This window comes from Bombina bombina, chromosome 2, assembly GCF_027579735.1.
Source record: "Bombina bombina isolate aBomBom1 chromosome 2, aBomBom1.pri, whole genome shotgun sequence".
NCBI lineage: Eukaryota > Metazoa > Chordata > Amphibia > Anura > Bombinatoridae > Bombina > Bombina bombina.
The window spans coordinates 62,936,525-62,961,206 of NC_069500.1; the positions used below are offsets into that span (position 1 = coordinate 62,936,525).

General features: G+C 37.7%; 1 protein-coding gene across 3 annotated transcripts in view; it reads right to left on the bottom strand.

Moving 5' to 3' along the window:
* Positions 1–1,132: 1,132 nt before the first annotated feature.
* Positions 1,133–24,682, bottom strand: part of HDHD2 (haloacid dehalogenase like hydrolase domain containing 2) — a 179,778-nt gene continuing 156,228 nt past the window's right edge. For all 3 annotated transcript variants that reach the window (XM_053701086.1, XM_053701087.1, XM_053701088.1), the window contains exons 6-7: positions 3,849–3,912; positions 1,133–2,431 (exon numbers count right to left, since the gene is read on the bottom strand). In XM_053701086.1, the coding sequence (XP_053557061.1) occupies positions 2,313–2,431; positions 3,849–3,912 (183 nt within the window). In that variant the 3' untranslated portion in view covers positions 1,133–2,312. The remainder of the gene's footprint in view (positions 2,432–3,848; positions 3,913–24,682) is intronic.

Sequence of the window (24,682 nt, forward strand, 5' to 3'; positions counted from 1 at the left end):
GAGACTGCTGGACAGCAGCCTCCTGAAAGAATTACAGCACATTCTACTAGAGCTGTGGCTTCCACTTGGGCCTTTAAGAATGAGGCTTCTGTTGAACAGATTTGCAAGGCTGCAACTTGGTCTTCTCTTCATACTTTTTCCAAATTTTACAAATTTGACACTTTTGCTTCTTCGGAGGCTGTTTTTGGGAGAAAGGTTCTTCAGGCAGTGGTTCCTTCCGTATAAAGAGCCTGCCTGTCCCTCCCGTCATCCGTGTACTTTAGCTTTGGTATTGGTATCCATAAGTAATGGATGGTCCGTGGACTGGATACACTTAACAAGAGAAAACATAATTTATGCTTACCTGATAAATTTATTTCTCTTGTAGTGTATCCAGTCCACGGCCCGCCCTGTCACTTTAAGGCAGGTAATTTTTCCATTAAACTACAGTCACCACTGTACCCTATGGTTTTCCTTTCTCTGCATGTTTTCGGTCGAATGACTGGTAATGGCAGTTAGGGGAGGAGCTATATAGCAGCTCTGCTGGGTGAATCCTCTTGCACTTCCTGTTGGGGAGGAGTTAATATCCCATAAGTAATGGATGATCCGTGGACTGGCTACACTACAAGAGAAATAAATTTATCAGGTAAGCATAAATTATGTTTTTTGATCTGTTATAGAAAGTTTTGAGAATCTCCACTTTAAGTTTCCCTGATGTGCAGCATTTTCTTTAAAAAGCAAAAGCACCTCAGACGTGAGGACCCGAGTCCCATGATATATTGGTCAGCCCTTAAACGATGAGTATTGCACATGGAATAATAGTATAGGTGTTATAGTAAGTGGGTATTCATGTATGCTTGTCATTATTAAAGGATCACTTTACCCTTTTGGTAAAGCACCATCAAAACATGAAAAAATATAGATGCTGTCATTTTTTTGTAATTAAAATAAAACCATAGCAACGAGTGGTGCCTGACAGACTGAATAGCTAGGCACATGGGCAGTGCCGCTCTTGCCTGTGACAACAAGAGGCCGGGAGCATCCTATTTTGCCAATAAAGGGTGGGGAGATGCCTTTAAATGGCTGTATTATCTACTTCCAGAAAGCGATGAGCCAGAACAGGGGGGTGGAAATTAGAGACGGCAAAGGCTGGTATTGGTTATACTTTTATTATATATAATCTATTGACACTGCACTAAAGGAACCAAAAGTTGGTGCTCATCCTTCTCAAACCCCCCACAAAATTTTCTAGAGTAAATATCTACAATTCAAAATAAATTCTAGATAGAATCACCTACAGTATATGGCTTAGTCTGATGTTTGAAGGTTCATTAGACACAGAACAAAATTATTTAACATTGTCTATCTTTGTAAGATTAAAACTATTGTTCTAATCAAAACACCCCAAGATATATAGCAGTGCCACTGTAATGATCATAGAGTATGAACTTTTAAGCAACTTTCTAATTTACTCCTATTATCACATTTTATTCATTCTCTTTGTATCTTTATTTGAAATGCAAGAATGTAAGTTTAGATGCTGGTTCATTTTTGGTGAACAACCTGGATTGTTCTTGCTGATTGGTGGAAAAATGTATCCACCAATAAAAAGTGCTGTCCAGAGTCTGAACAAAAAAAAAAGCCTAGATGCCCATTTTTTCAAATAAAGATATCAAGAGAATGAAGAAAAATTGATAATAGGAGTAAATTAGAAAGTTGCTTAAAATTGCATGATCTGTCTGAATCACAACAGAAAAAATGTGGGTTCAGTGTCCCTTTAATGTAAATACCAGCTGCCAACAATGTATTCACAGCACACAGGCAAATTGAAAGAACATATTTAGGCTCACATTTGGCTAACTCAATATGTAGCCATCAAATGTATCATGCAGCAATGCTTTAGCTTCTCTTGACTATAGGTGGTGTAGAACAGATTTTTATACCACTATGGTGTATATCTCCAATCAAAATGACATTTCACACTCTTCTCTACCTTGTACAATACAAACTCTATAATAAGATAACAGATTATTGTTTGTTTTTTTAAACAATACTGTAGCAATAATTCCTGTTACTATTGTAGGTCTAGGTCACTGGTTTTCAAACCTGTCCTCAGACCTCCCCAACAGGCCAGGTTTTCAGGATTACCTTGGAAGAGTGCAGGTAAAATAATCATGTTTACTAATCAGCTGATTATTTCACCCGTGCTCCAGTTCAGATATCCTCAAAATGTGGCCTATTATGAAGGTCTGAGGACAGGTTTGAAAACCAGTGGTCTAGGTAGACAGGTTGGGGAGATTATGCCTTCTAATTGTAGGGATTGAAGTCACTCTTCAGGGGTGGAATTCATTAAGCAGGTTGTTTAGTATATGATCCACAGCTTCTGGAAAACTGTCACAGGTTAGGTAAGGGGCTGGCTTAATTTTTGCTTCATCCCCTATCCTATATTTACCTGTTGGAAAATAAAGACAAGTACAAATGAGTGTATTTAACACATTAGTCATTGTTTTGTTAACCTCTTAAAGCCCATTTACTACCACTGGGAATCACTACAGTATCTGGAACTGACAGTAGTAAAGCTTTAGGAACAAAAGTGGCTTTATACTTAAAGTAATATGAAACCCAAATTCTTTCTTTGATGATTTAGACAGAGCATGCGATTTTAGACAACTTTCCAATTTACTTCTATTATCTCATTTTGTTTCATTCTTTTGGTATCCTTTGTGCTGCCCTCTTTGTGCTGCCCTCTAGTGCTCTTGGAAATGAATAACATTCTTGCAAAACTTCTGCCTTATAGTGTTCGAGGAATGGGCCGGCTCCAAAGCATACGTCTTTGCTTTTCAACAAAAGATCCCAAAAGAACAAAGAGAAACGGATAATAGAAGTAAATTAGAAAATTGTTTGAAATCACATGCTCTATCTGCATCATGAAAGAAAAAATGGGGTTTCATATCCCTTTAAGATTCTGCCTATTAACTGTGTTTTGTGATTTTTAACCAATGTTCATAGGTCTGCAGAGTATCTTGGCGCTTTACAAATAAGTGATACATTTAAAAGATCTGTCCAAGTAAACAATATTTAGTTTTTATTTAGGATTTTTAAATAACTAAATCATGAAGTTTGCGGGGACAAATTTATGTTAAAGGGACACTTTCTTTCGCAATTCAGATAGAGCATGCAATTTTAAGCATCTTTCTAATTTACTCCTATTATCAAATTTTCTTCGTTCTCTTGCTATCTTTATTTGAAAAAGAAGGCATCTAAGCTAAATTTTTTGGTTCAGACACCGGACAGCACTTGTTTATTGGTGGGTGAATTTATCCACCAATCAGCAAGAACAACCCAGGTTGTTCACTAAAAATGGGCCGGCATCTAAACTTACATTCTTGCATTTCAAATAAGGATACCAAGAGAATGAAGAAAATTTGATAATAGGAGTAAATTAGAAAGTTGCTAAAAATAGCATGCTCTATCTGAATTACGAAAGAAAAAATTTGGGTTCAGTGTCCCTTTAATGTTCAAGTGCGCAAACTAGTCAATATCTAGTCATTTTATTCATAAAACTGTAAAAGTCTCTTCAGCTAGAAGATGCAGCAGGACTCCCATATAATGTATACTACTTTATCCTGCTCCAGCTCATTAGCCAGTCAGTGCATTTTATAATTTGCATTGTGCTCTGGTTTATTTAGGCACATGTTTACAGTAACAACTGGGGTCAATCACATCAGTTATAATGTGATCAGTTCACACACATCACTGTAAGAGAATCTGGCATGTTTACATCCTTTACAACCTGGCAGCCAAGAGGTTAACAGTTACACATGCTTACATCACTATTACTATAACAGATGAAAGAGACAAATACATACCTGTTTTTACCAATATTCCCAGCATTCCGGCATTCTGTGCTCCTCCAACATCATCCCTGCAATCCTACCAAACAAATGAAAACGACTTTAAAAAAACTGACTGTTACGTTATACAGCTCATGATTTACCACTATTATATCAAATTTAACACTTGCTAAGGATTTAAACACACAGTTAAAGTTATGCAACCAGTGTACTTTCGTATATTATTCTGATAGAGCACAAATTTGATTATCTACCTCCTTAGCAGGGATAAAGACATTATGAAAGATGTGAACTGTTTAATATAAATAATGGCTCTAATGATTTATGTATATTTCCCCCAAATTTGCATCAAAAGGCTTTTTTTCTCTCTTTCTGATAAACCTTTCTTCACCTCTATCCCAGGCCCTGGTATTCAAAGGTTCTCCAGCTTGGAGAGAAATTGCAGTTCAGACTTCACAGGGGCTAAAACTCACTGAATATTTAAAAGAAAAAGTGCAGAGCTCTCCAGCATTGCAAGATTTCTCTCATTTCTATATGTGAAGTTGCAAAAACATTTTTACTATCCCTTTAAGTGTTAGTAACTATCACTGGCCACAAGGAGTTACTATTATACTTTAAACTGCTGCCCCACATGGGTTGCAATATGTTTTTTTTTTCATTTAACTTTATAGAAAAAAACAATAATTTGCCTAATTTTCTAATTCAGTTTTTTACTGTTAAGTAATAATGTTACAAAACCTGGATAGGTTTTCCTATCCCAACAAATAGAAAAAATTAGGTTTTATTCTCAAATTCCCCAGGTACAGAAGTATGAGTAAATGTATATTTTTACTTCATAGTTTGCCTTATTCTCCAGACATCTATATGCATACCACTTTCCCAAATAACTTTAGCCTGCTTCTTACATGATAGAAACCTTCAAATAGATAAATGGAACTTAAAGTGGAAGCTGAAAGCATTTTCCACAAAAAAAAATCAATACCAAAACAAGTGGTCACAATCGAGGGTAGCAGGTTCAGGAGAAATGTGAGGAAGCAGTTTTTTTTATATAGAAAGGATGGTTAATTCATGGAATAGACTTCCAATAGAGGTGGTAAAGACTGCCTGGTACACGCATAAGGCTATCCTAAGTCATAAGTATGTTTACACTGCACAAGTAATAGGGTAGACTTGATGGTTATGTGATGGGCATTATCTTGGTTGGGTCTACAATAAGCATATAGCTTGCAATGCTTGGCCCTATCAAATTTATTAAAGGGACATTCAAGCCAAAATTTGAATCCACATGGATGCATTTCAGTTTTGAGTAGAAGTATTTTTGTATTATACATGTATTAGCAAAAATGTTTCTATTAAAAATTATAGCTGTTTCAAAGGCATATCTAAAGGGACAGTCTACACCAGAATTTGCATTGTTTAACAAGATAGATAATCCCTTTATTACCCATTCCCCAGTTTTGCATAACCGACACGGTTATATTAATATAATTTTACCTCTGTGAGAACCTTGTATCTAAGCCTCTGTAGACTGCTCCCTTATCTCAGTTCGTTTGACAAACTAGGTAATCAGTGCTGACTCCTAGGTAACTCCACGGGAGTGAGCACAATGTTATCTATATGACACACATGAACTAGCAGTGTCTAAATGTGAAAAACTGTCAAAATACACTGAGATAAGAGGCAGTTCAATGGCTTAGAAATTAGCATATGAGCCTACCTAGCATATGAAAACAAATAAACAATATAAACCTGTTAAAACACAAAGAATCAAAAACCCATAAACAATATGCTAGTGCATGAAAGATATAAGAACAGTCAGTTTAAATCAGTTCCAAGTGGAGGAATTGCTGATAGTTTCCAAGGATTGTACCTCAAAAAGAAACAGACACTGCAATAGTGAAATACTGATGTATTCAGATTAAAAAAGGGGTATTTATAATACTCACACATACTCTAAAGCTTCACATTAAGCTCTAGATACAAACGCTCAGGGGAGACTCCTAACAGAGAAAAGGGAGTGGAACTTGGCTGGATACTTACAATATATATTGTAACAAAAGTGCAAATCACCAGGCTAACATGAGAACTTGACCAAAGCAAGAACCCCCGCTGACACAGACATTATACAACAAAGTCTCGAGTGGCGGTTAGAGGTTCAGAAGGTAAGGCTCTGCCCAAACGGTGACATCACACAATGTGTTCCGACGTACGTTTCACCAATTGTTTGGCTTTGTCAAGGATACTCCTCTTTCTGTCTTAGGTCATTTTAAATCCCCAAGTCCACTTCTGATTGGTCTTTGGTTAATTGTTCATATCAGACAATTCTTAATCAGTCGTTGGTCATGATATCTTAACATTTGTGTTACGGAAATATACCACATCAATAAATTATTTCAACATTATATTATCAATATACATAAAATAGTAACATAAAAATATTTTAAAATTGAATCAAAAATAGAATTAGAGTATGAATTATAATAATAATAATAAGATATCTTTATGGGGGATTGAACTTGCGACTCTCCAATCATATCAAACATTAAAAACATTTCACCTTTAGCCTTCTCAGCTAAATTGCCCTATGTTTTTAATAAAAAGTCAGAATATGGTAATTAAACTTACAACCTTCTGGTTACAAAAATGATGATGTATCCATGTTCTTAAACCTCCCCTCCATTCTTAAACTCCAATAGAGAAGAGATATAGGGAAATAAAATATAGCTCTTTCATTTGCTTCCACAGAGACTAACTGTAGTATCCTTGACAAAGCCAAACGTTAATTGGTGAAACGTACGTTGGAACACATCGTGTGATGTCACCGTTTGGGCAGAGCCTTAGCTTCTGAACCTCTAACCGCCACTCTAGACTTTGTTGTATACTGTCTGTGTCAGCGGGTGTTCTTGGAACTGATTTAAATGGATATTTCATATATCCTTCATGCACTAGCACATTGTGTATGCATATGAGCCTACTTAGGTTTAGCTTTCCACAAAGAATACCAAGAAAACAAAGCAAATTTGATGAAAAGTTGTTTAAATGTGAATGCCTTATCTGAATCATGTGAGTTTAATTTTGACTAGACTGTTTCTTTAAGTATGATCTGAGCAGCTGCAGCATTAAAATGCTGGTGCACTGGCAACATCTAGCTACGCTTCACATGCACGTGCAGGGAAAAACTTTTAAAAAGAAAAACAGTGATAACTTTTACTAAAAGCATTTTTGCCAGTACATTTATATTGCAAATATGTTAGTATTCAAAGATGTCCCTTAAAATAAATGTGTATTAAAAGGGACATTGAAGTAATTTTTATATCTGCATGAAGCATTAATCACTGCATACAAAATACATGTTTAAAATTTAAAAATGTAAGTTTGCTTACAAAATGTGCATTGTTTTGCAGTCCTAGGACACACCCATTGAAAAGCCTCTTCAATGTAATTCTCTCTAATGTAGCCAGTAAGGGACATGTGTAAATGAACTCTTTCACATATCAAACAATCACTGTGCAGCAAGCATGAATGTTGGGGGTTTAAATTCCGCTGCAGCAGAATGAAATCTATAATATTACAGAAAACACATGCAAAATAAAAGTACACATTTTTGTAACTGCATAATTAAAGAGATATAATACTCATATGCTAAACCATTTGAAAGTGATGGAGCATGACTGTAAAAAGCTGACAAGAAATTAACATTAACATATCAATGTAAAAAGGAAGATATTTTATTTCAAAATTTCTTCAGCTCAAAATAGTAAACACCCTGGTAATCCTTCGGTTACTGTCAGCTGCATGTTGGTAAAAAACAGCCAATCAGCTTAATCAATGCTTATTGGGTAATAAAGCGATTATCTATTTTTTTTTTAAACAATATAAATTCTGGAGTAGACCATAATAAACTTCTTGAGGTGGGAAATACCGTGACTGTGCCTGGACACTCTCCCTTGCAAGTCCTGCAACTAGTCACCTGATTGGATTGTTAAACTTTCTTTCCGATGGGGTGTGGCTACTGAGGGAATTGTGAGGTAAAATATCTTCCTTTTTTTACATTTAGATGGTCAGGTGACATTTTGTAGTCAGTTGTTTACAGCTATGCTGCATCACTTTCAAGTGCTTCAATATTTAGGTGTTGTGTCCCTTTAAAGGGACATTAAACACTTAAAGGGACACCGAACCCAAATTTTTTCTTTTGTAATTCAGAAAAAGCATACAATTTTAAGCAACTTTCTAATTTACTCTTATTATCAATTTTTCTTTGTTCTCTTGCTATCATTATTTGAAAAAGAAGGCATCTAAGCTTTTTTTTTGGTTTCAGTACTCTGGACAGCACTTTTTTATTGGTGGATGAATTTATCCACCAATCAGCAAGGACAACCCAGGTTGTTCACCAAAAATGGGCCGGCATCTAAACTTACATTTTTGCATTTCAAATAAAGATACCAAGAGAATGAAGAAAATTTGATAATAGGAGTAAATTAGAAAGTTGCTTAAAATTTCATGCTCAATCTGAATCACGAAAGAAAATTTTTGGGTACAATGTCCCTTTAATAAATGCTAGATAGAATGATGCATTTAATGAAAAGAAAATCTGAGAATAACACGTAGATGTAGTTTTTAAAGTTTCAATAGCTGTTTTAATAGTGACAAAATAAGTGTAAAGTTTTAGTGTCTATAAAACAATGGGAGCTGCCATGTTGTAACTTAGGTTACCTTCTGTGCTGTGGCCATTTAGGGACAGTTATAAAAAGGTCACTAGAGAGTGTAGCCAATGGCTGTGTGGAATATAACAGTGTTCTGCACTTCCATTTCTAACTGAAAAGCTCACAATTTCAGAAGGAAATAACAACAAAAGGGGACAAAATAAATAATGCAAGTATAAAGCAGACTAAAGCGTTTAATGTCCCTTTAGGTTACATTTTTTAGTTTAACGTCCCTACCAATAACCATTACTAATCTGTTCATTTTAAAGGGAAACTAAACTCCGTTTTTGTTGCATTTAAAGGAATAAATATTTTAAAGGGACAGGAAGACCCAAAATGTTCTTTCATGATTTGGATAGAAAATACAATTTTTTTTTTAATTTTTTTTTTTTATTTTTTTTTATTATTTAGCGAAAGAAAAAATAACTTCCAACAGATTACGCCATGCAAGACGTATACATTTTTAACAATTATGGTCTACAATTCGACCGCAACAGTTTGTTGCGTCACACAGGACGTAATTTAAGCATTTGAACATTTGAAAAAGAAAGTTAATTTATAGTCAAGCTTGAATATTTTGTTAAATTTAAACTTATACAACCTATCTTAAATAACAATAAGGAAACAAAGAAAGAAAAAGAGAAGAGGGGAAAAAAAAAAAAAAAAAGGGGGGGGGCCTCCTCCTAATCGAGTCATTCCCCTCGCCCGCCAAGAGACTGTACTTAACAAGGTCTATAACAGATACATCTAATGCGATGTAATAGGTCAGCTTTCTCATCTGAGTTTCTACCAAGCCCCCAGGAGTACCAGTTCGGAATTCCTGAATGGAAAAATTAAATCATTTATCTCCATATCCGGGAGTGATCTAATGAATACTGACCATTTGTTAAAAAATTGTATAACATCTTCCTCGTTATCTAAATTAGTATCTCTTTGCTCTAACAGGCATTGTTTTTTTAAGCAATTTTTAATCTCTGGAATGGATGGCGTTGCTCTTAGCTTCCATTTTTTAAAGATAAGATATCTAGTAGCTAGTATGGAAAGGAGGACAATGTTATCGTTTGTTTGATGTTCGAAATGGTTTGGGAGCCCAAATGCAATTTGTAACTGTGTAAAACCTGGTATAGGAATGTTAAGAGTTCTGGTGAGCCAGAACTCTAGCTTCCACCACAGGTGTCTTATTTTAGGGCACTCCCATATCATATGGATTAAATTTGCTGCTGTCTGCGAGCATTTTGGACACTTATTAAACCCACAGTTACGGATTCTGCTCCCTTTATTGGGGGTAAAGTAGGAATTGTGTAGTAGTCTAATATGCGACTCACGCCAGGTGGCTGACAAGGTGACCTGAGCTATTTTCTGGATTGATGATTGAATAAATTTAGTATCAATAATATAATGGAGGGTCATCTGGTTCCATAGTAGAGCAAGTTTCTGGGTCACCAAGTCTGCTTTGCTTGAATTAATTAATTGATAGCATAAGGAAATGGATCTCTGACCACTTTTGTACAGTGCTAACCAGCCTTCCAGTTTGCCCAGAGACCATGTCCAAGCTGAATCTGTCATGAGCCCTGTGACAAAATGTCTACTTTGTAGATATGCGAAAAAATCCTTGTAGCTAATATTAAATTCTCTTTTTAATTCTTCAAAGGATTTAACACATTTCCTGTCTGTATCTATTAAGCTTATCATTGTATCCAAACCTTGATTATGCCAAGTTTTAAATAAAGTCGACCTCAACCCTGCTGGGAATTTCGGGTTGCCCAGAAATGGTAAATATTGTGAGACTTTACAGTTTAGAGATAGAAGTTCCCCTACTTTCCACCATGCTTTTATTGGATTGAAAAGGGATTTAAACATTTTAATTTCTTTAGGTAATTCTTTAGGAGGACAGTGAATTAATGCTGACGGGATATACGGATGACATATGGCTCCCTCTAATAAGTTGTTTGTTACATAGTTACTGTTAGAGATCCAATCGGCTATTACTCGCATAAGAAAGGCATAATTGTAGAAACGAATGTTAGGCAGGGCAAGGCCTCCGTATTCTTTTGAAAGGGATAGTTTCTTTAAAGATATCCTTTGTCTTTTCCCCTGCCAGATAAACTTGCTGAGTGCGCTGTTAAGTAATCGCACATCCCTCTCCAATAGCAATATTGGAGTATTTTGTAATACATAAAGAAGTTTTGGTAATAAGACCATTTTAAAAAGAGCTATCCGACCGGAGATAGATAATGGGAGGCCCTACCAGTTTTTTAGTTTCTCCCTTAGGGTGTTTAGAATTGGAGTAATATTAAGATCATAGAGCTCCGCTGGGTTGGAGGCAATAAAAATTCCTAAGTAACGGAAGGAGTCTGTTGCCAGGCTAAAAGGGATGTTAGAAAGAGAGTTTTTATTCTTCCTCAGCCATAATAGCTCTGATTTTGCTTGATTAATCTTATAGCCTGAGAAAGATCCAAACCTAGTAGCAATATCTAAAAATTTTGGTATGCTAAACTGGGTGTCTGAAAGGTAAAGTAAAACGTCGTCTGCATAGAGGGCTATTTTTATAACTTGGTCCCCAATTTTAATTCCGGGCAATTGTTGTCTGACCATGATCGCCAGGGGCTCTATTGAGACGTCGAAGAGCAGGGGGGAGAGGGGGCATCCCTGTCGGGTCCCTCTTCCGAGGGTTATCTGTGAGGAGATGCTATTGTTAACAATCAATCTTGTGTATGGATTTTTATATAAATTTTTAATAAATCTTAAAAATTCGCCCTTGAATCCAAATTTATTTAAAGAAGTGAAAAGATGATCAAAATGAATTGAGTCAAAGGCTTTCTCTGCATCTATTGAGACAATAGCTAAATCAGAAACATCCCCCTCCCCCCGACTCTCCGACGTCCCACCTGACTTAAAATATTCAGTTACAATCAGAGCCTCTCTAATTTTTGCAGAGGAGTTTCTTTTAAATAAAAATCCAGCCTGGTCTGGATGTATAATTTTAGTAAGTGATTGCTGTAGGCGGCTGGCAAGAATTGAAGCTAAATTTTATAATCTACATTTAAGAGGGCTATCGGTCTATATGACTCTTTAAGTGAAGGATCCTTCCCACCTTTCAAAATTAAGATTGTATTAGAAGCAGAAAAAGAAGTAGCGACTGGCTCTCCCTTAACATAAATACCATTATAAAGATTGTTAAGATAAGGAGCTAGCTCCGTATTCATAATTTTATAGAACTCATTGGGCATACCGTCTGGACCTGGTGTTTTATTAAGGGGAAGATCTGAAATAATTTTTATGATCTCAGAATCCCGTATTGGAGCGTTGAGAATTTCAAGTAAATCAGGTGTAATTTTAGGATAGGAAATTTCCTGCCAGAATTGCCTCTCATTGAACTGGTCCGAGCACTTGTGGGAGTAGAGGTCCTGGTAATAAGTAATGAATGCTTGGGCAATCTCTTCAGGTTTCTTTAAGAAGATACCCTCTTGTTGTATGGTTTCTATAGAGGATGATTTTTTTTCTTTTTTAACTAAATTAGCGAGCAGCTTACCCGATTTATTCCCAAATCTGTATAACCTGGCTTGAAGTTTTAGATCCCTCTGTGTCTCCCGGAAGACAGCGAAGGCATCCCCAGCGTTCTTGGCTCTAATATATTTTGCCCAGTTCCTGGGCGAGTTTTCCAGGAGATATGAATTATAGGAATTAATTATTGAGCTGGTAATTTCTTTTTCTCTCAATCTTATTTTCCTCAGTCTCATAGCACTATAAGCTATTATTTCACCTCTAAGGACAGCCTTCGCTGCCTCCCAGAAGAGCAGAGGGGAGTCTATATAATGGCAATTATGTTGAACATAGTCGACAAATTTAAGTTTAAGCCAGTTTTTAAATTTTAAGTCTGTTGTAAGGAATGAGGGAAAAATAAAACGTATAGGTTTGTTTATAAACTGACTCAGTTGAAACTCCAAATATGTTGGACCATGGTCTGAGAGAAAGATGGGAAGGATGCCTGTCTTTACTTCAAATTTACATAAAGAATCGCTGATAAGGAGTAAGTCGATTCTGGACATAGTCTTATGGGCCCTGGAAAGGCAGGTAAAGTGTCTTACATCTGGGTTTTGACATCTCCAAATATCCTTAACTGCCAGATTCTGCTTAATTGATTTAAATATTTTTGCTTCTAAATTATCTCTCTTTTGTTTAAGCAATTTTGCTGAGTGTCTCATTCTATCCAACGGGCAATTAGGAGCCATATTAAAGTCTCCACCTAGAACCAGATGACCCTCTTGCACAGAAAGAATCTTAGCCTGTATTTTAAACCAGAAGGCTGGAGCCAGTTTGTTAGGGGCGTAGATATTGCAAAGAGTGAAAATCTCTTTACCAATTTTTATCTTTAACAGGACAAACCTACCCTGAGAGTCTGCCTCACTGTGAATGACCTCTAGGTCTGTTTTTTTCCCGATTAATATAGCCACCCCTCTCTTCCTTCGAACACCTGGGGAAAAAAAATTTCCCTCACCCAGGTAGATTTAAGTTTTAAAGACTCTTCTGGAGTTAGGTGAGTCTCTTGTAGGAATGCTATGTTGGTATTTCATTTTCTCAAGTGCGTAAGGATGGATTTTCTTTTAATGGGGGTGTAGATCCCACCCACATTCCATGATACTAACTTAAGACTTGCCATTCAGAGAGAAAGGAATGATACCTGAAAAAAGTGGGCGAGTGGAATGAAAGGAAGGAGGAAAAAAAAAAAAAAAAGTAGTCCAGTTACTGTTGAGACAGAGAAAAAAAGAGGGGAGGGAAAAAAACAAGAAAGAAAAGAGAAAAAAAAAGTCACGACACATAAATTAATTTAGGAAGGAGCTAATGACCTGCCTTGCTCAGATGGTTGTTTATCTAACAATTTTGATTCTTTCAGGAATTGTTCAACCTCTGATAAAGAATTAAAAACATGAGTGTTTGTGCCTTCTATAATTTTTAATTTTGCTGGATAGATAATAGTGGCCTGATATCCTTGCTGAATGACTTTGGAACAAATTGGGGCCAGGGCTCTCCTCCTGGAGGACGTCTCAGAGGAGAAGTCCTGGAAGAGGAGAATCCTTGATCCATTAATAGATATAGGTTAATTTTTACGAAAGAACTGTAGCAATGCGACTTTATCCTGAAAATTCAAGAGTTTCGCTATTACCGGTCTAGGCCTGTGATTCCCTTTGTTGTCTATCCAGGGCTTACCTAGCCTATGGACTCTTTCGACTATGATCTTGGGATAATTAGATGGAAGTTTAAGAAGTTGTGGCATTGTTTCTGAAACAAACATAGCTAGGTCCTCATGGGCCCCATTCTCTGGAATGCCAATTATCCTTATGTTATTCCTGCGGGAACGATTCTCAAGGTCTTCTAGTTTAGTCTGTATTGTAGTAATGGATCGGTTAACTGCGTCTAAGTTAGTAGTGTGTAGTGTGGTTAGATCTTCCAGATCCGAGACCCTCTGTTCAGCTTCGCTGATTCTGATGGCGAAATGCCTGACTTCTTGTGAAAGTGATGCAAGGTCTTGCTTAATCTCAGCCTTAAGTATGTCAAAATTTGGTGTCAGAGCCTCTGAAATTTTGGTAACCAAAGTTTGCATGTTATAGGTATCAGGTGCGAGAGGTGATGTGACGGATGTTTGAGACGGTATTTTTTACTTTTCTGTCTCTTTGTCTTGCCGCCATCATTGGCGAGGGAGTCTTAGAGTGAATGTAAAAATATTTATCCATGTGCCACTATGTGCGCAGAAAAAATGGTGGAAAAAAAGAAGAAAGGGAAAAGTGAACCTAGGGGAAAAAATCCTGCCCTTGCCTACTATGTTAAAAATATCATGGGGAGGTGGGGGTAGGAAGTGAGGAAGGTGGGGAAATAGTGTCAGTGAAACAGTCTATTATCGACGTGCGAGAGGGGAAAGGAAAAAAAAAAAAAAAAAAAAAGGGAGTGAATTAGAGGCCAAGCCAGGTGAGGTGAATAAAGCTTGATCGCCAAAACGATGGTGGCGGCAGAAGGGGGGCAGAATCAGGGGGTTATTTTGACTCAATGTAGAGCCTGGGAAAAATTAAGGCCTAGAGAGCCTTGAAGTAAAAACTATACACCAATCACAGCCTATGAAAAAAGAAAAAAAAAAATTCCCTTTTTTTTTTTTCTTAGTCTCCCTGATGTTTTAGGTAGATGGTCTAACTTTAAATAATAGCCTCTACTAGGTGGAAGGCCGAGAATAAAGCTTCCCTTGGCCCTACACCAGAGAGATTATGAATTTACCTATGGGCTGATGGACATACTAGACATCAAAATTATAGTAAGGTGAGCTTAAGGTGAAAACCATGTGTACAGAGTAGCTTGTATGACAGGTTGTATGCAGTGGAAAACAGATTTAGTCAGTATAATGAATAACTTGATTTAATCTAGGAAGACCAAATAAGATATATAATACAGAGAATTTTAAAGATTAAGCACAGGGGAGTAGAGAGTTTCAAGAAATGTGATTTGACTGAATTCTAAATTGTGCTTGCTGACAGAAGTGAATTGTTGGACGCTAGTCTAGGAAGTCCTATATTTTGCAAAAACCTTTCAATAACTACAACAAGATAGATATACTGGAAGCAGTCAAGAAATACTTTAAATATAAACCCTCTTTATTACCCTCCCCAGGCTACAGTTTACCCTTTCTTGGTTTATTTCTTTTTTTCTTTTTTCCCCCCCCCCCCCCTTCCTTCCCTTCAAGTAAGGGGTTTAGATCGCCCAGTAACTTATACCCTAGTAAAGATAAATTAAGTAAACCTTAAGGGGCATCAGTTATTACAGCAAACAGTGGTGACAAAAACTGGGAATGGAAAGGAGAAAAAACAAGAAAAATTGCAAAGGATGCTAATAAATACAATAATGCTTTAGAGAACAGCAATATTTAGGCAAGAAGAATTTAAGGCTGAATAATTAGTAAAAAAAAAAAAAAAAGGCTTTTTCCAGGGTCCCCGGCGCTTATCAACTAAGGAAATAAACAAAGGTTCGTTCAGGCTTCTAATAATTTCCCTTGAACAGTCTTTTCACTTTGACTGGTAGTGATCCCAATATATGATTGAAAAATAGGTTGACCCTTGATTTACTGAGTAGGCCCTTACTGGTGTCAATACCTACTTCCAAATCACTTAATGACCATTCGTTTGACTTTTCACCAGCCAGGCTGACTCAGACTCACCCCCTCCTGAGGTAACTTTAAGTCGGTCTCGCTCCGTAGTTATTTCCTGCTCGTTATATCACTGGGCCAGACCAGCGGAGGCGCCATCCGGCAGAACGGTTTCCGAACCAAGAGCCGCGCTCAACTCCCCCCACGCAGCACCGGTGGGGGGGGAGTGGGCGGCGCCGCACCGGGCGGCCGTCACAACGTGGGGGAAACTGCACAGCGGGTCCACGCACAGATCCAAGCCCGACTCCCCCCCGCGCAGCACCGGTGGGGGAGGGAGAGGGACGAGCCCACAACGACAAGACCCGCCGGGCGGGCAACAGACACAGACAGGTAGGTTGATGTGAGACTGTCGGGAGAAGTAGTCGAAGATGGCAAGTGCAGGGAGGGGGGAGGGTCAGGGTCCGTTAGAGTTCTCAGAACTGGAGACGAAGGCAGGCTGACAGGATAGGGCTATCAGTAAGAGAAAATAGGATTAAGTCTGTTAATGAGTAAGCAGGTGCCAAGTTAGTGCCTGTGTGTTGAGTCAAAGAAAAAGGTAAAATAACTTCGGGTCAAAGCAGTGGGATGGTAATCCACTGCTTAGGGTTCCGGAGTAGGTGATATGACTGTCAAGGGTAAGCCCCAAGGCAGGGGGCTAGCGCGAGAAGATCACCACCAAATTCCAACAGACTGGAGAAACAAACTGAGCCACTGCTGTGTAGCTCCTCCTCCACCGGAACCGGATCCTAGAAAATACAATTTTAAACAACTTTCCAATTTACTTCCATTATCAAATTTGCTTCGTTCTCTTGTTGTCCTTTGCTGAAGGAACAGCATTGAACTACTGGCAGCAAGATGAACATATCTAGTCAGCCAATCACAAAAGACATATGTGTGCAGGCACCAATTAGCAGATAGCTCCCACTAGTGTAGGATATGTGTGTATTCTTTTTCAACAAGGGATACTAAGAGAACAAAGCACATTTGAAAATAGAAGTGAATTTAAAAGTGCCTTAAAATAAAATGCTCGATCAGAATCATGCAAGTTTAATTTTGACTTTCCTATCCCTTTAAGTTGTATAACTGTTTTTAACCAATGTTTATTTCAGCTCCCTCATGCAACACTCATAAGTAAAGACAGTCCCTTTAAAGGGACAGTAAAGTCAGAATTAAAGGGACATTAAACCCACATTTTTCTTTCATGATTCAGATAGAAAATACAATTTTAAAAAAGTTTCCAATTTATTTATTTTATCAAATTTGCGTCATTCTTATGTTATTCTTTGTTGAAGAGATATCTAGATAAGGAGCGTGTGCATGTCTGGAGCACTACATAACAGGACATGGTGCTGCCATCTAGTGCTCTTGCTAATGTATAACATTAGTACTGCATGACAGAAAATAGTGCTGCCATCTAGTGCTCTTGCTAATGTATAACATTAGTACTGCATGACAGAAAATAGTGCTGCCATCTAGTGCTCTTGCTAATGTATAACATTAGTACTACATGACGAGAAATAGTGCTGCCATCTAGTGCTCTTGCTAATGTATAACATTAGTACTACATGACAGGAAATAGTGCTGCCATCTAGTGTTCTTGCTAATGTATAACATTAGTACTACATGACAGGAAATAGTGCTGCCATCTAGTGCTCTTGCTAATGTATAACATTAGTACTACATGACAGGAAATAGTGCTGCCATCTAGTGCTCTTGCTAATGTATAACATTAGTTCTACATGACAGGAAATAGTGCTGCCCTCTAGTGCTCTTGCTAATGTATAACATTAGTACTACATGACAGGAAATAGTGCTGCCATCTAGTGCTCTTGCTAATGTATAACATTAGTACTACATGACAGGAAATAGTACTGCCATCTAGTGCTCATGCTAATGTATAACATTAGTACTACATGACAGGAAATAGTGCTGCCATCTAGTGCTCATGCTAATGTATAACATTAGTACTGAATGACAGGATATAGTGCTGCCATCTAGTGCTCTTGCTAATGTATAACATTAGTACTACATGACAGGAAATAGTGCTGCCATCTAGTGCTCTTGCTAATGTATAACATTAGTACTACATGACAGGAAATAGTGCTGCCATCTAGTGCTCTCGCTAATGTATAACATTAGCACTACATGACAGGAAATAGTGCTGCCATCTAGTGCTCCTGCTAATGTATAAAATAAGTACTACATGACAGGAAATAGTGCTGCCATCTAGTGCTCTTGCTAATGTATAACATTAGTACTACACAACAGGAAATAGTACTGCCATCTAGGGCTCTTGCTAATGTATAACATTAGTACTACATGACAGGAAATAGTGCTGCCATCTAGTGCTCTTGCTAATGTATAACATTAGTACTACATGACAGGAAATAGTGCTGCCATCTAGTGCTCTTGCTAATGTATAACATTAGTTCTACATGACAGGAAATAGTGCTGCCCTCTAGTGCTCTTGCTAATGTATAACATTAGTACTACATGACAGGAAATAGTGCTGCCATCTAGTGCTCATGCTAATGTATAACATTAGTACTGAATGACAGGATATAGTGCTGCCATCTAGTGCTCTTGCTAATGTATAACATTAGTACTACATGACAGGAAATAGTGCTGCCATCTAGTGCTCTTGCTAATGTATAACATTAGTTCTACATGACAGGAAATAGTGCTGCCCTCTAGTGCTCTTGCTAATGTATAACATTAGTACTACATGACAGGAAATAGTGCTGCCATCTAGTGCTCTTGCTAATGTATAACATTAGTACTACATGACAGGAAATAGTACTGCCATCTAGTGCTCATGCTAATGTATAACATTAGTACTACATGACAGGAAATAGTGCTGCCATCTAGTGCTCATGCTAATGTATAACATTAGTACTGAATGACAGGATATAGTGCTGCCATCTAGTGCTCTTGCTAATGTATAACATTAGTACTACATGACAGGAAATAGTGCTGCCATCTAGTGCTCTTGCTAATGTATAACATTAGTACTACATGACAGGAAATAGTGCTGCCATCTAGTGCTCTCGCTAATGTATAACATTAGCACTACATGACAGGAAATAGTGCTGCCATCTAGTGCTCCTGCTAATGTATAAAATAAGTACTACATGACAGGAAATAGTGCTGCCATCTAGTGCTCTTGCTAATGTATAACATTAGTACTACACAACAGGAAATAGTACTGCCATCTAGGGCTCTTGCTAATGTATAACATTAGTACTACATGACAGGAAATAGTGCTGCCATCTAGTGCTCTTGCTAATGTATAACATTAGTACTACATGACAGGAAATAGTGCTGCCATCTAGTGCTCTTGCTAATGTATAACATTAGTTCTACATGACAGGAAATAGTGCTGCCCTCTAGTGCTCTTGCTAATGTATAACATTAGTACTACATGACAGGAAATAGTGCTGCCATCTAGTGCTCTTGCTAATGTATAATATTAGCACTACATGACAGGAAATAGTGATGCCATCTAGTGCTCTTGCTAATGTATAACATTAGTACAGTACTACATGACAGGAAATAGTGCTGCCATCTAGTGCTCTCGCTAATGTATAACATTAGTACTACATGACAGGAAATAGTGCTGCCATCTAGTGCTCTTGCTAATGTATAACATTAGTACTACACAACAGGAAATAGTACTGCCATCTAGTGCTCTTGCTAATGTATAACATTAGTACTACACGACAGGAAATAGTGCTGCCATCTAGTGCTCTTGCTAATGTATAACATTAGTACTACATGACAGGAAATAGTGCTGCCATCTAGTGCTCTTGCTAATGTATAACATTAGTTCTACATGACAGGAAATAGTGCTGCCCTCTAGTGCTCTTGCTAATGTATAACATTAGTACTACATGACAGGAAATAGTGCTGCCATCTAGTGCTCTTGCTAATGTATAATATTAGCACTACATGACAGGAAATAGTGCTGCCATCTAGTGCTCTTGCTAATGTATAACATTAGTACTACATGACAGGAAATAGTGCTGCCATCTAGTGCTCTTGCTAATGTATAACATTAGTACTACATGACAGGAAATAGTGCTGCCATCTAGTGCTCTTGCTAATGTATAACATTAGTACTACATGACAGGAAATAATGCTGCCATCTAGTGCTCTTGCTAATGTATAACATTAGTACTACATGACAGGAAATAGTGTTGCCATCTAGTGCTCTTGTTAATGTATAACATTAGTACTACATGACAGGAAATAGTGCTGCCATCTAGTGCTCCTGCTAATGTATAACATTAGTATTACATGACAGGAAATAGTGCTGCCATCTAGTGCTCTTGCTAATGTATAACATTAGTACTACATGACAGGAAACAGTGCTGCTATCTAGTGCTATTGCTAATGTATAACATTAGTACTACATGACAGGAAATAGTGCTGCCATCTAGTGCTCTTGCTAATGTATAACATTAGTACTACATGACAGGAAATAGTGCTGCCATCTAGTGCTCTTGCTAATGTATAACATTAGTACTGCATGACAGGAAATAGTGCTGCCATCTAGTGCTCTTGCTAATGTATAACATTAGTACTACATGACAGGAAATAGTGCTGCCATCTAGTGCTCTTGCTAATGTATAACATTGTTACAAAACTGCTGCCATGTATTGTTGCAGACACGTGCACACTCCTGAGCTTAATTCCTACTTTCCAACAAAGAATATGAAAACAACAAAAAAATTGATAATAGAAGTAAATTGGAAAGTTGTTTAAAATTGAAATCATGAAAGAAAAATGTTGGGTTTTATGTCCCTTTAGACGTTCATGATTCAGATAGAGAATGCAAATTTAAACAACATGCCAATATACTCCTATCTCATTTGTTTTGTTCTCTTGGTATCATTTGTTGAAAAGGTAGGCTCAGGAGCTGCAATGCACTATATGCCTCTTGTCACTGGCTCATCTAGCGTTCTCCACTAGATCCCATTAGTGCATTGCTACTCCTTCAACAAATGATACCAAGAAAGGTAAACTAGAATGTTGTTTAAAACTCTATGCTCGAATCATGAAAGAATAGTTTTGGGTTTCAAGTCCATCTAAGAGGGATCAGAACAGGGAACCCAGCACCTCAAAAAGTCACCAACTGTGCCACACCTTTTTTCCTAACCTGGAGACAGAATGGACAGTTTTGTTTAGGTCTGCTGGTGACGTCAGCTGGCTCTGTCATTTAGTCGTGCAGTTGTCAAGGAGTCCACGTTCCTTCTGCTACACATGCCTGCTTAGTCCATGTTTGTTGTAAGAAAACCCATACACTTTCTCTACTACTTGTTGCTTGACAAAATGTATACAATAACTTTATATATATATATTTTTCCCAGACTTGAATTTCATGTATATCAAGACTTTGGTCTACCAACCTTGTACCTTGATTAGAAATGATTAGAAGGGAGGAAATACCTTTAACTTTTGTAAACTATCAGGTTCTTGCACATTTATAAAGTACATACAAAATATTGGAGATAAATAATAGGGTTTTGATGATACCTTAAGGTTCTTGTAAAAGGAATATGCCTAAAAAATGTTACCATTTCTGAATGTATTATTTGATATATTGGCTTGATATACTAAATTCTAAACACTCTAGTACCGCAAAAGCTCATGGCTAATTCCACTATGACAGCCTTCTCCATGTAAAGCTGTAATCTGGTCATCACTGCATACTTTTGTAAAGCACTATAAAAACATAATTTATGTAAGAACTTACCTGATAAATTCATTTCTTTCATATTAGCAAGAGTCCATGAGCTAGTGACGTATGGGATATACATTCCTACCAGGAGGGGCAAAGTTTCCCAAACCTCAAAATGCCTATAAATACACCCCTCACCACACCCACAAATCAGTTTAACGAATAGCCAAGAAGTGGGGTGATAAGAAAAAAGTGCGAAAGCATAAAAAATAAGGAATTGGAATAATTGTGCTTTATACAAAAAAATCCTAACCACCACAAAAAGGGTGGGCCTCATGGACTCTTGCTAATATGAAAGAAATGAATTTATCAGGTAAGTTCTTACATAAATTATGTTTTCTTTCATGTAATTAGCAAGTGTCCATGAGCTAGTGACGTATGGGATAATAAATACCCAAGATGTGGAACTTCCACGCAAGAGTCACTAGAGAGGGAGGGATAAAATAAAGACAGCCAATTCCGCTGAAAAAATAATCCACACCCCAAAATAAAGTTTAAATCTTATAATGAAAAAAAATGAAATTATAAGCAGAAGAATCAAACTGAAACAGCTGCCTGAAGTACTTTTCTACCAAAAACTGCTTCAGAAGAAGAAAACACATCAAAATGGTAGAATTTAGTAAAAGTATGCAAAGAAGACCAAGTGGCTGCTTTGCAAATCTGATCAACCGAAGCTTCATTCCTAAACGCCCAGGAAGTAGAAACTGACCTAGTAGAATGAGCTGTAATCCTTTGAGGCGGAGTTTTACCCGACTCGACATAAGCATGATGAATCAAAGATTTTAACCAAGATGCCAAAGAAATGGCAGAGGCTTTCTGACCTTTCCTGGAACCGGAAAAGATAACAAATAGACTAGAAGTCTTTCGGAAATCTTTAGTAGCTTCAACATAATATTTCAAAGCTCTAACTACATCCAAAGAATGCAACGATCTTTTCTTAGAATTCTTAGGATTAGGACACAATGAAGGAACCACAATTTCTCTACTAATGTTGTTAGAGTTCACAACTTTAGGTAAAAATTTAAATGAAGTTCGCAACACCGCCTTATCCTGATGAAAAATCAGAAAAGGAGATTCACAAGAAAGAGCAGATAACTCTGAAACTCTTCTAGCAGAAGAGATGGCCAAAAGGAACAGAACTTTCCAAGAAAGTAATTTAATGTCCAGAGAATGCATAGGTTCAAACGGAGGAGCTTGTAAAGTCCCCAGAACCAAATTCAAACTCCAAGGAGGAGAGATTGACTTAATGACAGGTTTTATACAAACCAAAGCCTGTACAAAACAATGAATATCAGGAAGATTAGCAATCTTTCTGTGAAACAACACAGAAAGAGCAGAAATTTGTACTTTCAAAGAACTTGCAGACAAACCTTTATCCAGACCATCCTGAAGAAATTGTAAAATTCTAGGAATTCTAAAAGAATGCCAGGAAAAATGATGAGAAGAGCACCAAGAAATCTAAGTCTTCCAGACTTGATAATATATCTTCCTAGACACAGATTTACGAGTCTGTAACATAGTATTAATTACAGAGTCAGAGAAACCTCTATGACTGAGAATCAAGCGTTCAATCTCCATACCTTCAAATTTAATGATTTGAGATCCTGATGGAAAAAAAGGGCCTTGAGATAGAAGGTCTGGTCTTAACGGAAGAGTCCAAGGTTGGCAAGTAGCCATCCGAACAAGATCCGTATACCAAAACCTGTGAGGCCATGCTGGAGCCACCAGCAGAACAAACTAACGCTCTTTTAGAATCTTGGAGATCACTCTTGGAAGAAGAACAGGAGGCGGAAAGATATAAGCAGGATGATACTTCCAAGGAAGTGACAACGCATCCACTGCCTCCGCCTGTGGATCCCTGGATCTGGACAGATACCTGGGAAGTTTCTTGTTTAGATGAGAAGCCATCAAATCTATTTCTGGAAGACCCCAGATTTGAACAATCTGAAGAAACACCTCTGGGCGAAGAGACCATTCGCCCGGATGTAACGTCTGGCGACTGAGATAATCCGCTTCTCAATTGTCTATACCTGGGATGTGAACCGCAGAAATTAGACAGGAGCTGCATTCCGCCCAAGCAAGTATCCGAGATACTTCTTTCATAGCCAGAGGACTGTGAGTCCCCCCTTGATGATTGACATATGCCACGGTTGTGACATTGTCCGTCTGAAGACAAATGAACGACTCTCTCTTCAGAAGAGGCCACGACTGAAGAGCTCTGAAAATCGCACGGAGTTCCAAAATGTTAATTGGTAATCTCGCCTCCTGAGATTCCCAAACCCCCTGCGCTGTCAGAGACCCCCATACAGCTCCCCAACCTGTCAGACTCGCATCTGTTGAGATCACAGTCCAGGTTGGAAGAACAAAAGAAGCCCCTTGAACTAAACGATGGTGATCTGTCCACCACGTCAGAGAGTGTCGTACAATCGGATTTAAAGATATTAACTGTGATATCTTTGTATAATCCCTGCACCACTGGTTCAGCATACAAAGCTGAAGAGGTCGCATGTGAAAACGAGCAAAGGGGATCGCGTCCGATGCAGCAGTCATAAGACCTAGAATTTCCATGCATAAGGCTACCGAAGGGAATGATTGAGACTGAAGGTTTCGACAAGCTGAAACCAATTTCAGACGTCTCTTGTCCGTCAGAGACAAAGTCATGGACACTGAATCTATTTGGAAACCTAAAAAGGTTACCCTTGTCTGAGGAATCAATGAACTCTTTGGTAAATTGATCCTCCAACCATGTTCTTGAAGAAATGACACAAGTCGATTCGTATGAAATTCTGCTATATGTGAAGACTGAGCAAGTACCAAGATATCGTCCAAATAAGGAAATACCACAATACCCTGTTCTCTGATTACAGATAGCAGGGCACCGAGAACCTTTGAAAAAATCCTTGGAGTTGTTGCTAGGCCGAACGGCAGAGCCACAAATTGGTAATGCTTGTCTAGAAAAGAGAATCGGAGAAACTGATAATGATCTGGATGAATCGGAATATGCAGATATGCATCCTCTAAATCTATTGTGGACATATAATGCCCTTGCTGAACAAAAGGCAGAATAGTCCTTATAGTTACCATTTTGAATGTTGGTATCCTTACATAACGATTCAATATTTTTAAATCCAGAACTGGTCTGAAGGAATTCTCCTTCTTTGGTACAATGAATAGATTGGAGTAAAATCCCAGACCCTGTTCCAGAACTGGCACAATTACTCCAGCCAACTCTAGATCTTAA